We start from the raw sequence: 18,243 nt of genomic DNA, 5'->3' as shown, positions 1-18,243 counted from the left end.
AAGGAAGACAATCGATGTTGATGAAGGGAGTTGCTGCGGAGTTATAAACAGCATAGTATAGGATGTCGAAAAAAGTCATGAAAAAGTCAGTGTACCATGTCGAAAAGTCATAACTTTACTTAAGTTACTTTATTTTTAAAGTTGCTCTTAAAGTTACTTTACTTTTAAAGTTACTTTTTTAGTTACTTTTCTTTTAAAGTTACTTTTTTAGTTACTTTACTTTTTTAGTTACTTTTTTAGTTACTTTAATTTTTAGTTACTTTTTTAGTTACTTTACTTTTTTAGTTACTTTTAAAGTTACTTTACTTTTAAAGTTACTTTTTTAGTTACTTTACTTTTTTAGTTACTTTTAAAGTTACTTTACTTTTAAAGTTACTTTTTTAGTTACTTTACTTTTTTAGTTACTTTACTTTTAAAGTTACTTTTTTAGTTACTTTACTTTTTTAGTTACTTTTAAAGTTACTTTACTTTTTAATCATATGATATAATATAATATGACTTTTTATATGAAATCTTTTGACATACTACACGTTTTTTTCATATTTTTCCAGATACCATGCTTTTTCAACATTTGTCTATACACTATATTTTTCATGACACTTTTAGACATACTATAAAATGACTTTTATATTTTTTTGATAAACTGCAATTTTAGTTTGATATAGTTTGCATATAGTTTGATTTATTTTAGGTACTGAAGTTGTAAAAGTTCCTTTTAAAAGAAAATGCCTTTTGTAAATAGTAATTACTGCAATTTAAATATTTTCCTTTATTGTTTTTATATTATGCATATAAGAACATGAAAGTGTATTTTATTACAGACGTATTGTTTTTACCTTGTTTTCATCGGTCAGTTTATGTATTGGATGCTTCTGGACTTCCGTGTGTTCAGTGAATTATGTGAAAATGCAGTAAAGAAAAGAATTTAATGATGAAACCCAATTGTGTTTTTTCAGTTTGTTCTACTGGGGTTAAAGTCGAAAAACAGTCAAAAAAGTCATTCAATCAGGAGAGACTTCATTAGAATTTCACAATAATATATTACACATTGTACAAATGTGAATAGTGCAATGTCTTTGGCGATTGGACTCTATCCTGAAGGAAGACAATCGATGTTGATGAAGGGAGTTGCTGCGGAGTTATAAACAGCATAGTATAGGATGTCGAAAAAAGTCATGAAAAAGTCAGTGTACCATGTCGAAAAGTCATAACTTTACTTAAGTTACTTTATTTTTAAAGTTGCTCTTAAAGTTACTTTACTTTTAAAGTTACTTTTTTAGTTACTTTACTTTTAAAGTTACTTTTTTAGTTACTTTACTTTTTTAGTTACTTTTAAAGTTACTTTACTTTTAAAGTTACTTTTTTAGTTACTTTACTTTTAAAGTTACTTTTTTAGTTACTTTACTTTTTTAGTTACTTTTAAAGTTACTTTACTTTTAAAGTTACTTTTTTAGTTACTTTACTTTTTTAGTTACTTTTTTAGTTACTTTACTTTTAAAGTTACTTTTTTAGTTACTTTACTTTTTTAGTTACTTTTAAAGTTACTTTACTTTTTTAGTTACTTTTTTAGTTACTTTACTTTTAAAGTTACTTTTTTAGTTACTTTACTTTTAAAGTTACTTTTTTAGTTACTTTATTTCTATTTGAAAAACTCTTATTCCGTATCCCTGTAGTGTTGATTCAGAGTAAGCACTGCATTAATTACAACACCTTGCACATTTGGAAAACCAAAACTACACATATCTTTAATTTCAACCAACATATAAACAGTACAGTACACTACTCTACAGGTTTGGCGAATAGAAGTCTGTGTTCAGTGCATAATGTGCATGGCATGGGAGAAGATACATTCATCACCAGGTTGACCACAGCTGGCCGCTTCACTCCTCTGTGTCAGAGCTGTCTGCTGCGTCGGTGTTGTGGGTCAGCATGTAGTTGTCGATGGAGGGGCAGTTGTGGATGGAGTAACGCAGACGCTCAGCGAGGATGACCTGGCTCGTGTAAGGGGGCAGGCGAAACAGGAAGAAGCAGGTCTGTGCAGTAGGGAGGCCGTTGACGGGCTGTAGGACATGATAGGGGGAAAAAGTTTAGTAGTTTGTACTATTGATATGTTTGCCCTCGTCAACAGGCTCGTTATTTCCGTTAGCGATGACCTCACCCTGTCAACCTTGATGATTTGGAACTTCTGCGTGATATCAGCTGGGTTGGAAGGCAACCTGGACCGGCCAGAGACGAAACGGAGGAAAAGCACTCGCTCCTCATTGGTGAACTCCTCCAGGCTACCTAATGTTCATCAGGCCTTATCCCGCCTTTCTGTCCTGCTGTAAAACTGTCACCTTACTCTCCTGATATCAAAGCCTTTTTGTACTACTGCACCTGACCTGCATATAGTTTGATTTATTTTAGGTACTGAAGTTGTAAAAGTTCCTTTTAAAAGAAAATGCCTTTTGTAAATAGTAATTACTGCAATTTAAATATTTTCCTTTATTGTTTTTATATTATGCATATAAGAACATGAAAGTGTATTTTATTACAGACGTATTGTTTTTACCTTGTTTTCATCGGTCAGTTTATGTATTGGATGCTTCTGGACTTCCGTGTGTTCAGTGAATTATGTGAAAATGCAGTAAAGAAAAGAATTTAATGATGAAACCCAATTGTGTTTTTTCAGTTTGTTCTACTGGGGTTAAAGTCGAAAAACAGTCCAAAAAGTCATTCAATCAGGAGAGACTTCATTAGAATTTCACAATAATATATTACACATTGTACAAATGTGAATAGTGCAACGTCTTTGGCGATTGGACTCCATCCTGAAGGAAGACAATCGATGTTGATGAAGGGAGTTGCTGCGGAGTTATAAACAGCATAGTATAGGATGTCGAAAAAAGTCATGAAAAAGTCAGTGTACCATGTCGAAAAGTCATAACTTTACTTAAGTTACTTTATTTTTAAAGTTGCTCTTAAAGTCACTTTACTTTTAAAGTTACTTTTTTAGTTACTTTTCTTTTAAAGTTACTTTTTTAGTTACTTTACTTTTTTAGTTACTTTACTTTTAAAGTTACTTTTTTAGTTACTTTACTTTTTTAGTTACTTTTAAAGTTACTTTACTTTTAAAGTTACTTTTTTAGTTACTTTACTTTTAAAGTTACTTTTTTAGTAACTTTACTTTTTTAGTTACTTTTAAAGTTACTTTACTTTTAAAGTTACTTTTTTAGTTACTTTACTTTTAAAGTTATTTTTTAGTTACTTTACTTTTTTAGTTACTTTTTTAGTTACTTTACTTTTAAAGTTACTTTTTTAGTTACTTTACTTTTAAAGTTACTTTACTTTTAAAGTTACTTTTTTAGTTACTTTATTTCTATTTGAAAAACTCTTATTCCGTATCCCTGTAGTGTTGATTCAGAGTAAGCACTGCATTAATTACAACACCTTGCACATTTGGAAAACCAAAACTACACATATCTTTAATTTCAACCAACATATAAACAGTACAGTACACTACCTTACAGGTTTGGCGAATAGAAGTCTGTGTTCAGTGCATAATGTGCATGGCATGGGAGAAGATACATTCATCACCAGGTTGACCACAGCTGGCCGCTTCACTCCTCTGTGTCGGAGCTGTCTGCTGCGTCGGTGTTGTGGGTCAGCATGTAGTTGTCGATGGAGGGGCAGTTGTGGATGGAGTAACGCAGACGCTTGGCAACGACGCTTACTTTTTTAGTTACTTTTAAAGTTACTTTACTTTTTTAGTTACTTTACTTTTAAAGTTACTTTTTTAGTTACTTTACTTTTTAATAATATGATATAATATAATATGACTTTTTATATTAACTCTTTTGACATACTACACGTTTTTTTCATATTTTTCCAGATACCATGCTTTTCCCACATTTGTCTATACACTATATTTTTCATGACACTTTTAAACATACTATAAAATGACTTTTATATTTTTTTGATAAACTGCAATTTTAGTTTGATATAGTTTGCATATAGTTTGATTTATTTTAGGTACTGAAGTTGTAAAAGTTCCTTTTAAAAGAAAATGCCTTTTGTAAATAGTAATTACTGCAATTTAAATATTTTCCTTTATTGTTTTTATATTATGCATATAAGAACATGAAAGTGTATTTTATTACAGACGTATTGTTTTTACCTTGTTTTCATCGGTCAGTTTATGTATTGGATGCTTCTGGACTTCCGTGTGTTCAGTAAATTATGTGCAAATGCAGTAAAGAAAAGAATTTAATGATGAAACCCAATTGTGTTTTTTCAGTTTGTTCTACTGGGGTTAAAGTCGAAAAACAGTCAAAAAAGTCATTCAATCAGGAGAGACTTCATTAGAATTTCACAATAATTTATTACACATTGTACAAATGTGAATAGTGCAACGTCTTTGGCGATTGGACTCCATCCTGAAGGAAGACAATCGATGTTGATGAAGGGAGTTGCTGCGGAGTTATAAACAGCATAGTATAGGATGTCGAAAAAAGTCATGAAAAAGTCAGTGTACCATGTCGAAAAGTCATAACTTTACTTAAGTTACTTTATTTTTAAAGTTGCTCTTAAAGTTACTTTACTTTTAAATTTACTTTTTTAGTTACTTTACTTTTAAAGTTACTTTTTTAGTTACTTTACTTTTAAAGTTACTTTTTTAGTTACTTTACTTTTAAAGTTACTTTTTTATAGTTACTTTACTTTTTTAGTTACTTTTAAAGTTACTTTACTTTTAAAGTTACTTTTTTAGTTACTTTACTTTTTTAGTTACTTTTAAAGTTACTTTACTTTTAAAGTTACTTTTTTAGTTACTTTACTTTTTTAGTTACTTTTAGTTACTTTACTTTTAAAGTTACTTTTTTATAGTTACTTTACTTTTTTAGTTACTTTTAAAGTTACTTTACTTTTAAAGTTACTTTTTTAGTTACTTTACTTTTAAAGTTACTTTTTTAGTTACTTTACTTTTTTAGTTACTTTTAAAGTTACTTTACTTTTTAATAATATGATATAATATAATATGACTTTTTATATGAAATCTTTTGACATACTACACGTTTTTTTCATATTTTTCCAGATACCATGCTTTTTATTTGCAATTTTATTTTTCTATTTAGTTTTTTATGAACATTGTTAGACGTTTTTCACATACTATACTATTTCTTTTTTTATGAAATTATTCAACATATATTCATATATACTTCAAAAACTATCCTATTTTATATATATACATTTTTCAACAGTATAATATTACTTTTTATCATGAAATCTTTCAATACAAATATACTATGACTTTTTTTATACATTTTAAACATACTATACTATGACCTTTATGAAACACTATGCTGTGACTGTGTTTCCTACAACCCTTGTACTTGATGTTCTTTGCTTATGCCAAGGACGATACGGGATCCCCGTCTGTGATTGGTTCCAGCAAGGCACCGCTCGTCCCACTTCCTGCTTGGATTTCTGGAGATCCTGATTGGAGCAAAATCCTGTCCAACCCGCCAATCAAAGAGAAGCAATCAAGAAAACCTGTGATGAATATCAGGCCATGTCAGGTGGGAACCTTGCCTACTGAGTTAGTGAGGTTGTAGTCCTGTTATATTTGTTTAATTGATTTAAAATGCATCCACTGTCCCTTTCTTTGTGTGTACGTTGCCTCCTTGTCATTAAAATTATTTTATTTGATCAATTCCACCTGTTTCTTTTGACATGCTTTACAATGACTTCAATGAAGATTTTCAACATACTGAACTATGACTTTTTAATTGTGCTTCATGTCGCTCAGCAGGAAACGTCACGCTGCATCCCCTTTTGCTTAAAATTAAATATTAAAGTTTCAACTTTTAACATAAAACGTTCCTCTAAAGCTCAAAGAAGGAAACGTTCGTCCCAGAAATCACTAAAAGTTAATTATTCCAGATGTGTAGTGAGAGTAAAGACAGGACACACAAAACACAGTCGCACCAGAATCAATGAATCATCATCATTATTATTATTGATCCCACAGCGAACGTCAAAAGATGATGAACAAAACATTTGTACATTCTGTTGGTTAATGTCGTCCACACATCTGTTTCGTCCTTCGTACGCTTCTCATCCAATCACGCTTCAGATCCTCAAACAGGAAGTTCTCTGGGTTTCCTCCGGTGAAGTTTTTCTACAAAAATATGACGAATGACGACAAATCGTGTCGTATCTGATCAAAGAATCAACAAAAATACAATCAGGATATGTATACATCTTTTATATAGATTTAGATCTCTCCCAGGAATAGAAGCACTAATATATACACACACTCACACACACACTCACGCACACACACACCTGCTGTGGGGTTGTGGGGTCCAATCAATCAATCAAATATCAGAAGGCATATTTTCTGTCATCAACAATATTAACACTTGAATCAGCTGCAGGAAATCACGAATAAACAGAAAAGTTTCTCTGAGAAGAGACCAGGAGAGCTGACCAGAGACCGGACTGCATTTCCCAGAATGCAGCTGGCAACTCATCCAGAACCAGCGGGGCCGTAACCAGGTCCTGAGCTGATGTTCGATGACCAACAACCAAACTGCTCAACTCTGAGTATTTAAGAAAATCACCAAATTATATTTAGTGATTTAACTGGAAACATATTTTCTTTGAATGTCTTCTTTACACATTCAGGGATGTAATTCTGGTGCAAAATGCTAAATGAGATTTTTCAAACTTTAGTTTAAATTGAACAGTGTAACAGAAAGTACTCGCTCTAGCTTTTCAAGGATAAAATAAGATTTAAATTTTGGACGGTTCGGTCAAAACGAGACGTACATCTTGAGCTCTGGGATGTTTTTATTACTATTCTCTGATATTTTATAAAGAAAATAGTTAATATATAATAAAAATGATGATTAGCTCCTCCTGTGAGAGGAAACACGTCTCCTATCGGATCTCAAACGTCCTTCGTCAGCGTGAAACGTTTGGGAGACGCTGATTATTATCAAATGAAGATGTTCCTTCTTTAATATAAGAACCTTTAATTAACGCAGCGTTGTCAGCAATGAGCTCCAGAACTAATCAACCACTGAAGATCTCTGACTTCACAGCACTAAATATGTAAATGTGTGACGTCAGCGAGGAGAACACGGAGGAGCTGAAACATCAAAGAAGAGATTTATGAGAATTAACAAGCAAACAAACAAATCTAAATATTTCTACCAACTTGGAACAGGATCCAAAATAGAACCAGCTACTGGAGCCTGAACCGAACTGTCCCGTAGATAAATAGCTTCCGTTAAACTCACCGTCCTGGACTCTGATTGGCTGTAAACTGGTTGTTTTTTTCTCAGTTTAAATGCTGACTAGGCAGATTTTCAGCTGAATTTAAACACTCGAACAAAATCAATTTCTAGCAGAGTCTTTATTAAACATGGATGATGTTTCTGTGCGAGCAGAACGACGGCGCAGATCTTCCAAAGTAAATCAGAGACGTGAGGATCAAAGCTGTTTAAACCGGAACGATAAATAATCACAGCTGAAACTTTCACAACCTTCTAAAACATGAATCAACAATGAAAATGATCGAGAGTTGAAGCCTTAAAATCAAATTCAAGCGACGCGTCGGCTCCCCGATGTTCTTAAATATCAAATTAAATCCGTCAGGAAATGTATTTATTATTATTATTATTATTACGTGTTTCTGTGAAAGACTTGTGAAGATTATTTGTATCAGTTTTCGGGCCAGAACTCAACAATATGATCAAAAACAAGCCCTTTAATGACTTTATTAAAGAATTGAATGAGTTTATTAAAGACTTGTGACCAAGAAACGATCTGAACTGGAAACGTTACAAAAATATAAAGAAGTGTGTCGTTGCTCTCTGATGGACAAACGGTTTGTAAGTTAATTCAAACATTCTGTACCGACAGCTGTTTATTGTCATCTTAACGCGTTTGTAGCGATGCATCAGTGGCTCCCGTACAGTTCGTCCAATAACTCTTGGTCACACTTCTAAAATTAAAGGTTCTTTATTAAAATAAATGGTTTATTTAAAGCAAATATCTATCTGTGCGGTGGTGTCAGAGAGTTCCTCTACGTCTTCCAACACGTCGTTGTGTCCGATGTCACCGATGGTGACCGTCACACATCTGGACAGCTGCTGCTCATAGCCCGCTATGCTCTCAGCAATCATGTCTTAAACAACAAAGTTGCCTCTAAAAGTTGCCAACAAAATCGCCGCCTGCTTCTTCGTTATTATTCCTCTTATGAACCAGCTAATTATTTACACAGTAAACCAGACATTTCTAACCCTGTTCCACAAACTGAAGCCCTCGGCGGCACCATTTGGCATCCCTCGTTGTGGGTGGGGTGGGGTGGGGGGGTGGGGGGGGGAAGCTGTGACTCATCTTCAGTTCAAACGTCCGTACGGGTCACAGCAGGAAGTGAGCGACCTCTCAGGTGCTTTCACTGCTGTTTCTGTTCCAACATATTTACAAACTACAGACGTTTTATTCCAGAGATGAACAAACCAACGATGACCCACAGCCAGCCGATTACACACACACACACACACACACACACAGAGACAGACAGACAGACACACACACACACCATGGTTCAACCAGGTGACACAGCGGAGCTACAGGACTAATGACTAAACGCCACCCTCCTGGGAGTCGAGGCAGAAAAGGCAAATCAAACACACCCGGGACCGAAAAAGAGGACGCGAGACACTAACAGCTTCCTGTCCGGCTCGTTAAGAAGCCTCCAAACGATCGACAGCTCTGTTGGTGAGACTGGGTCACACAGACGAACAGTCCAGATGAAAATATGAACCAAAAGAAAAAGGCAAAAGGAAAATGAAATGACGACAAAGTCTAAAAAAAAAAAATGATTTAAAAACAAACTAAACGGCCTAAAAAAGGAAGCAGATCTTTAGAAAATAAAATAAGACACGTCGAGTTCCAGCGATGAGTGAGTTCCACAGCTCGTGTTTAACAGGAAGTCTGTGCCGACGACCACGCCGGCCTCATTTGTGATTGGCTGGAGCCGGCAGGAGAGGGGCGGAGCGATCGTTGGTGAGGGTCCTTTTGAGCCTCACCGCTCTGATCTGGTTCAGGATGTCCCCCCCACCTTCCTGGGGTGGCGGCGGCGGCTCCGGGTACTGGTCCTGGTCCTGGTCGGAGGGCGGAGGAGCCTGGGGCTGGTAGTGAGCGCTGTGGGCCGGACCGGAGGGCTCTGCCTGGGGGACGGAGGCCTGGAGCTGGGCCTGCTGCTGCTGGTACAGCCTCTGTTTCTGCTGCTGGTTCAGCTGCTCTTGTTGGTGTTGCAGCTGAAGCAGCGAGTGTTGATGTTGCAGATGCAGTTGCTGCTGCTGTTGCTGCTGCTGGTGGTATTGCTGCTGAATCTGGAGTTGCTGGTTTTGCTGCTGCAGCTGATTGCGTTGCTGCTGATGATTAAGATGTTGGTTGATGTGCTGCTGTTGCTGTAGTTGCTGCTGTTGCTGTAGTTGCTGCTGTTGTTGTTGGTGGTACTGTCTCTGCTGTTGCTGCTTGGCGTTGCCGCCCTCTGGCGGCAGGGTGGGCACGGTGGGCACAGGCACCGGGATGGGCATCTGACCCGGGACCAGCTGGTAGTACGGTGAGGAGGAGGGCGGCAGCGCGCTGAGGCTCTGCGTGGAGGTGCACAGTTTACTGTGACCGAACCCTCCGGCTCCTACGGCGGCCGGCACCGCGAACACGTTCTCATTGCTGCCGCCGTTTCCCGCGAGCGCTTTGAAGGGAACCTGCGGCGTGCAGATGGGGATGGGAACCCCCCCGCTGATCGTGCCCCTGCGGTAAGCCGGCTTGGACGACGGCTTGCGCCGGATGGTCGCCGTGTGCGACGGCGGCTGGTAGGCCGACCGGCCGGAGAACTCGGGCTCGGCCAGCAGGCTGACGGTGGAGCCGGGCCGCTTGGACTGGGCGAACTTCCTGTACTGGAAGCTGAGGTCGGAGTTCCTCGGGATGGTGGAGGACTTGTCGAAGTCCGACTGGCCGCCGCCGTGAGAGACGTGGTGCAGGGAGAAGGAGTCGGCGTCTCCGTGGAGGGAGATGGACTCGTAGTCGACTGGAGAGAGAGAAAATATTAAGATTTCTATTTCTGATGACGTTTGATAAGTGATTTCAGAATCAATCACACACACACACACACACACACACACACACACACACACACACACACACACACACACACACACACACACACACACACACACACACACACACACACACACACACACACACACACACACACACACACACACACACGAAGGAAGTTAAGTTTAGTATCAAAATAATTCATTAATCTGTAGCCTGAATATAAAAATATAAATAAAACACTTAAGTCATTTTGGAAGCAAACTGCTTCATGGTAAATTAATTGATAAATTAATAAATAAACAATTTGACGAATTTAAATTTTCACTATTTTCTGACATTTCACAGCTCAGGTCTGATACACTGAACTTTAACTCTGAAGTACAGAAGAAGGACAACAAATACAAATGAGACTCGTCTGATTTAAGGGATTAATAGCTTATAATAAGTCAACATTATTCGGCTATTTTGTTAATCAATTATTACCAATTATGACCTGAACGTTGTAAATATTCAGAGGAAATTAAATTTTTCTTTTCTCGGGATAACAAACTCTCTCTTTATCTCGAGATACCAACGGAATGAACTCGTGAACTCCAGACATAAAAATAAATAAAAGTTTGGATTTTGTCCGTTCAGGGCTTCCGTATCGTGCAGACCAGCGTTTCCTCTTTTGCTGCTCATCTTATCCTCTGGTTGTTTGTGATTAATGACTTATTAGAGTTTCTGCCTTGTTGGTCAATAAAAGCTGAGGTAAATATGATAAATATCTAGCTGATAAATATCTCTACTGAATCTTTGGGTTTTAGTTCTTTTATAACTTTAATTTGTCAAAAAGTGAACCTAAATAGATTCGATAAAAGCCGGATGAGGCTGTGACGACATGCTATCGAACCCTGACCGTCTCTGAGAGATGAAGCCGGCAGACAGACAGACAGACAGGCAGGCAGACAGGCAGACATGCAGACAGGCAGACTGACAGGCAGACAGGCAGACAGGCAGACAGGCAGACAGGCAGACAGGCAGACAGGCAGGCAGGCAGACACTCAAACAGACAGGCAGGCAGGCAGACAGACACTCAAACAGACAGGCAGACAGACAGACAGGCAGGCAGACAGACAGACACTCAACCAGGCAGACACTCAAACAGACAGCTGGTCAGAGACCTACCATAGAGGGGAGGCTCTCTCCTTACAGCTGGAAGAGAAGGAAGGAAGTTTAGAAAAACACAAAACTACTGAGAACACAACGGAGAACCGGAGAGGAGAACCCAGAGACACTGAAGAACACAGAACGAGTGACGGAGATGACGGACAGGTCAACAGGTCAGTTATCATCCAAACAGCAGAAACAAGAGGAGAGCCCAGAGGTTCAGTCATACAGATGATTTACTGCATAATAAACATTCATTTCTCATTTCTGTGTTTGTTGGTGAATCACACGGGGCTCCACGTTAACGCTCGCCCTGCTGTTAGCGACATTTGGAACAACTAGCTCAATGGGTCACATGTTAGAGTCTCTCCGGAGCTCAGTCATGCTAATAACGGAGCTAACAGCTAACGTTAACGGAGGCTCCATTGAGTTACATTGTGGTGCGTTCAGGCTCCAAACTAATGAAAATGAGTATTACAACGTTATCGTGATGTGTTCAAATGTGTGTGTTTTGTGCTCACTGTGTGTGTGTATGGTGTCCTCAGAGCAGGACGGGGTGGTGGTCTGGGTGCTGTAGCCACTGGAACAGTGCAGAGAGTCCCTGCTGCTCCTCGGGGCGTCCGAATTCAACGCACCCAACGTCAACGCCAGCTGATCCCGGGCCGAGCAAGACTGAGGGGGGGAGAGAGATAGACAGACAGATGAGGTGATAAAGTTTATTACAGTAAAGTTTCATTTAGAAATGTAGAAATAACATGAGGAGACAAGACAAGGAAAGAAGGAGATCAGGACGGCAAACAAGGAGAGGAGACGGGACAAGGCACAGATAGGAGAGGAGAGAAAACAAGGAGAGAGGAGAAGAATAAGGACAAAGGAGAGATCAGAAGAGAGGACGTTTCCTCCTCTGGTCTTGTTTTCTCATCAGTTATTTGAACTCCGTCTTCAGTTATTTCGTGAAACTTAAAACAATTCTCTTCGTTGTGTGTGTGTGAGAGAGTGTGTGTGTGTGTGTGTTACCTTCCCAGACGCAGACATGGCTCGAGCTCTCTCTCCGTGGTGGGGGGGGGCCAACAGGCCGTTCTCTGCCCCCCCGCCCCCCCCAGCAGCCAGCTGAGCGCCGGAGCCGACGACTTCCTGTCGAGAAGGAGCCAATCAGAGTCACTCGAGTGTAAACGTCAACATAAAGTACACAGATCATAATAAATACGACTTCTTTGACGGGATCACAGGATCACAGGACACGACAACACCGACAGCTGTGTGAATTCAATCTGGTGAACAAGTGAGACGGACTGTTTGACGTGTCGCACCTTTTTAATCAAAAGAATGAAACATGTTAAAGCTGAAATAATGTAAATTATCTGATTCGCTGCTTTCATCATTTTAAACCAAATGTGCAAATTAAATATGTCACCTGGTGGAAATGTTTATTGGCTTCTTTTACGAGTAGTTTGCTATTTACAATAACAAACAAAGATGCGTCTGAGGTCATTTAGGCCTCGTTCACACTCGTCGTTTCTAGTGTCTTGTACCCGGATGAGATTTAACACTTAAATCTTATCTTATATGTTAATGGTGTTCAGTCCTCCTCCGGTCCACAAGGGGGCGGTGACTCATCTGAACCTGTTGGTGAATCTAACTCACGTTGCTCTCTTGTGACTGCAGATCATTCAGTGGTTGAACTGATCAGGGATCAGATGAGTGTAAACGGGGTCTTTAGAAACCGTTACATCATTTGTCCACCAGTTTATTTTCACACTTTAAAATGTTTTAGGGTAATTATTAGATTTCTAAATATCGATATTATTCTCATAAATACAGTGATAATACTTCTAAGAGCTGCGCTTTATAAAGTGGTGTTTAATATGTAAGCGTAAGACCAAGTAAGTAAGACCATCAACTATGTATCAATTATTCACGATCTATTGAATGACTGTAAAGACGCCGCTATAAGTGTTACCAGAAAATGAATCAATCTATTACATTTATACTCGTATCACTTAGAGACAGACACAAAGTATCAGAAGAGTCAAAGACACAAAGCGACGGATTCATAAAGATTCAAACAGACGTAAAAACACTAATAAAACAGAAAATACACCATAAACACAGCAACAACCAGGCAAACAGACAAAAACTCATCACTTTGTGGAAAAACACAAACGTACAAAGTTTCATGGAAAAGGATCAAGATTTAAAATAACTTGAACGGGATGAAGCCAGAGCTGGATTTAGAGGTATGTGAGGCTGGGTAGTGGATGAAGTCGGAGACATAAAGTCTGAAATCAAACAAACACGAGGAATGAAACGAGTGGAACAAACATGAGGAATGAAACGAGTGGAACAAACACGAGGAATGAAACGAGTGGAACAAACACGAGGAATAAAACGAGTGGAACAAACACGAGGAAGAGAACGAGTGGAACAAACACGAGGAATAAAACGAGTGGAACAAACACGAGGAATGAAACGAGTGGAACAAACACGAGGAATGAAACGAGTGGAACAAACACGAGGAATAAAACGAGTGGAACAAACACGAGGAATGAAACGAGTGGAACAAACACGAGGAATAAAACGAGTGGAACAAACACGAGGAAGAGAACGAGTGGAACAAACACGAGGAATGAAACGAGTGGAACAAACACGAGGAATGAAACGAGTGGAACAAACACGAGGAATAAAACGAGTGGAACAAACACGAGGAATAAAACGAGTGGAACAAACACGAGGAATGAAACGAGTGGAACAAACACGAGGAATGAAACGAGTGGAACAAACACGAGGAATAAAACGAGTGGAACAAACACGAGGAATAAAACGAGTGGAACAAACACGAGGAATGAAACGAGTGGAACAAACACGAGGAATAAAACGAGTGGAACAAACACGAGGAATAAAACGAGTGGAACAAACACGAGGAATGAAACGAGTGGAACAAACACGAGGAATGAAACGAGTGGAACAAACACGAGGAATAAAACGAGTGGAACAAACACGAGGAATAAAACGAGTGGAACAAACACGAGGAATGAAACGAGTGGAACAAACACGAGGAATAAAACGAGTGGAACAAACACGAGGAATAAAACGAGTGGAACAAACACGAGGAATAAAACGAGTGGAACAAACACGAGGAATGAAACGAGTGGAACAAACACGAGGAATAAAACGAGTGGAACAAACACGAGGAATAAAACGAGTGGAACAAACACGAGGAATAAAACGAGTGGAACAAACACGAGGAATAAAACGAGTGGAACATGAGGAGAGATAACGTGAGATGGAGACTTTAAACCGATGGAGGAATCAACGGTAAAAACACAGGACGGCACTCGGTTTGGGAGGAGGAATGTAATAGATTTTTTGGGGGGGGGGGGGGGGTTCCTCACGGTGGTCAGATCCCTGCGGCTAACGCGGCGGCTCTGCGCGGGGGGGTGGAGGCCGTGGCCGGCGGCGTAACCGTAGCGGCCGCGGCTGCCCTGGCGACTGAGGCGAGAGGGGGAGTTCCCCTCGCTGAGGGAGCGCCCGGCTTCTTCACAGCCAATCAGCAGATAGGGGGAGGAGCAGCGCTACACACAGGAGAGGTGTCACGGTGAAAAGCTTTTATTTTGTAGATCCTCACAGCTGTGTCATTTTATAAGGGGGGGCGTCAGTGAGTGTGTGTGTGTGTGTGTGTGTCAGTGTGCGTGCAAGTGTGTGTTACCTGGATGTGAACTCCATCGACAGCACTGCTAATGGAGTCCAAGGAGGGAACGTGTCTCACTGATCCAGACTGGTAGATACTACAAAAACATACAGACAAAAATCAACTCATTACAAATTAAAACTGGAATTTCAAAATAAAATAAAACTGTGCACAAAGATCACGACGTATTCTTAACCTTTAAGTTTCACGTTTACGGCTTCGAGAGAGTTTTGAGTTTAACTAGCAACACCAAAAAACAAACACGTTTTGCTGCTAAACGTTGAATAAAAGAAGAAATGAAGTGTCATGAGTAACCAGCTGTGATGTGTGTGTCTGTGTGTGTGTGTGTTACCTGCTGATGCTGCTCTTCCTAGACAGAGTGTTACTGGGAGAAGCTGGAGGAGTCTGATAGCTGTAGTTGAAATCAGATCCCTTCAGGTCCAAAATCACCTGAGAAACAAGAAATAAAACACAAAAACAACGTGAATAAATGTTTCTCTGCCCCTCAAGACTTTAATCTTCAGAACAGTTTCATTTATCTAGTTTTTAATCAAACAGGAGGAAGTAGTGCGTTGGGGGACTATTTTCAGCGGCGGATTAATCCACATGTGGTGCTCTAGTGTGTGTGTGTGTGTGTGTGTGTGTGTGAGATCGAGTAAAAATAAATACAGTGTTTGTGTTCATGAAGAAACATGTCCCCCAGAGCAACAGTGTGGCTCATTGAAGTGTTTTTTAATAGTTTTTGGACGAACTAAGAAAATATTTGTTTGTGAGATAAACTAAGTACCGGTAGTGGTTCTACAGATGTAAGATTTGGCCTGAGGGAGGCGCTAGAGGAAGAGGAAGTGTCAGAGGAAGAGGAAGGTACCTGCTCGCTGGCTGGTGGGAGTTTATTGGGCTCAGCTGTCAGGTTGGTCAGATCTTCCAGAATGGTCTGCAGGTGGGTCACCTCACCCAGCATGTTGATCTCATGGTCCTACACACACACACACACACATTCATGATTATTCTGGTTAAACAGGCTTTAAAGGCCACACACACACACACACACACACACACACACACACACACACACACACACACACACACACACACACACACACACACACACACACACACACACACACACACACACACACACACACACACACACACACACACACACACACACACACACACACAGACCAGTACGGGCTTCAGCATGCTGACGAAGCTGCAGTAGCGCGCTCTCTCCTCTATCAGCGCTCTGCACACGGCCCTCTTCTCCGTCTCCTCCAGGACGGCGTAGCGCACGTTGACGTCCTGCAGTGCGCTGTCCAGCTGACTGCGTACCTCGTCCTTCCCTACAGAGACGAGAGCAAAGAGCAACCACTCGTCAAGGTAAAGCGGAGGCATCCCGCAGCGAGGCGCAGCGCCACACCCGGTCATTCTATTGGTTATTGCACAAACGCAATCCAAGAGCAGAGGAGGAATGTGAGAGCACACAGAAGAAGTGTGAGGAGAAGGGATGAGGAGAGGAACACACTCACGGCTGTAATACTCAGATCCTACCAGCAGAGGTCAGCACAGCACAGCACTCTCTCTCTGACATTGTCTTCCTCTGTTTGAGTTCCAGTTTGTGATTAAATGTTCATTTATTAGAAACTAGCTGCATAGACGACATAACCAACCACCTGATCTATTGATTTAATGACACATCTATTGAATATTGATCACTCATTGATAAGTTCATGGTAGAAAAACAACCTTCTTTCTTAGACAGAAGCTACTTTTACAACCAGGACGGTTCTGGAGTCGTCAGACTATTAAGACATTTTGTGGCTCTTTGGTCACAAATTCAACACGACCCTCGTCTCTTCATTTAAATATAAACACAATCTCCGTTAAAAGGAGCTTTAAAAATAAAAATAATCCAAAGATATCGTGATGAAACTTCCCCGGTTGATTACTTACATCTTAATACTTTTCTGACATCTTAATATTTAAATATGCAGATGAGGCGTTATCTAATGGTAACGTTTGGCAAATCTAAGAGAAATCTACAGACACAAATACACAACGTAGTAAAATAAAGTGTTTTCTTTCCAATAGTCTGAAAGACGACGTGTTAAAGAGAAAAATGGACCAGTGGATGAAAGACTAAGTTTTCTCCGGAGGTATCTTCCCTTAAATCTCGTGTCCTTCTGAGACACAAACAGTAGCTGAACTGTAGCGGTCTGGTCTGGTGGATCAGGTCTGACCCCGGTGGGTGGAGGAGACAGACTCAGACCTGAGGACCTGAGGACCACCCGGCTGAGGAAACTCCCACTGGATGTAAAAATAAGCATCGCAGGGCTGCAGCCTCCACCGTGGTTTCACCCTCAAGGCTTCTAATCACTTAATGAAGAACTTTATACTTTCACTTCATCTCAAAGGGAAGTAATCTACGTTCTGCTACAGTACATTTAGTTGACAGATAGTTATATTGTATTTGTTTTAATCAACAACCAGTTTATAAAATGAGATGCAGTGTTTCAGAATAAACTACCCAAATGTATATGTATTATTAAGTGTGCTCCTGTTTGATCAGCTGCTTCATGCATTAGTGATGCTGATTACATCACACTGGTGGGAGCCGATCTGCTGCATAATGTGTACTTTCACTTATTTTCTCACGTTACAAGAGTACAATTCTGATTGCATGTCATTTACTTGTAATGAGTATTTTTTACGTTGTAGTATTGCTACTTTTACTTCTAGAAAAGGATCCGAATATTTCTTCCACCTCTCTGACGCATGAATGCACTGTGAGATTTAATTTAACCGTCTTAGTCTCAGACCTTCTCAGCACATTTCTCAATATTTTAAGATCTTTTTCCACGAACACGGTGAAACAAAAACGGCTTTTTTTAACTTCAAGAAGCAGAAAAAACAGAGACAGTAAATCCTGTGGAAAACAGTGAGAGGCGGTTTTTAAAATCCAAACACACACACACACACACACACACACACACACACACTGCAGACTTTGTGTCATAAAGCTCAACCTAAACACAAGCTGTTCACTCAGGTGTGTGTGTGTGTGTGTGTGTGTGTGTGTGTGTGTGTGTGTGTGTGTGTGTGTGTGTGTGTGTGTGTGTGTGTGTGTGTGTGTGTGTGTGTGTGTGTGTGAGCACAAAGGATAATTTCCACGTCGCTAACAGAAGCTCAGTGTCTGTGCGTCGGCCTGACGTCTGGCCTCTTTCTACGAGACTCTGGCTGCTCGCCACCCACAGAAACACAGAAAGGCTCTGAACTCAGAAGCTGCC

At 39.8% G+C, this 18,243-nt stretch overlaps 1 protein-coding gene across 1 annotated transcript in view; it reads right to left on the bottom strand.

Moving 5' to 3' along the window:
- Positions 1–5,977: 5,977 nt before the first annotated feature.
- Positions 5,978–18,243, bottom strand: part of mtss1 (MTSS I-BAR domain containing 1) — a 45,653-nt gene continuing 33,387 nt past the window's right edge. Inside the window, exons 7-14 of the mRNA XM_079186266.1 lie at positions 16,142–16,299; positions 15,825–15,932; positions 15,309–15,406; positions 14,975–15,053; positions 12,286–12,402; positions 11,790–11,940; positions 11,287–11,313; positions 5,978–10,087 (exon numbers count right to left, since the gene is read on the bottom strand). Coding sequence (XP_079042392.1) covers positions 9,009–10,087; positions 11,287–11,313; positions 11,790–11,940; positions 12,286–12,402; positions 14,975–15,053; positions 15,309–15,406; positions 15,825–15,932; positions 16,142–16,299 — 1,817 coding nt within the window. The 3' untranslated portion in view covers positions 5,978–9,008. The remainder of the gene's footprint in view (positions 10,088–11,286; positions 11,314–11,789; positions 11,941–12,285; positions 12,403–14,974; positions 15,054–15,308; positions 15,407–15,824; positions 15,933–16,141; positions 16,300–18,243) is intronic.

The sequence above is a fragment of the Pholis gunnellus genome (assembly GCF_910591455.1).
Source record: "Pholis gunnellus genome assembly, chromosome: 3".
NCBI classification, from domain to species: Eukaryota; Metazoa; Chordata; class Actinopteri; order Perciformes; family Pholidae; genus Pholis; species Pholis gunnellus.
This window is presented reverse-complemented; position numbering and strand designations above follow the sequence as displayed.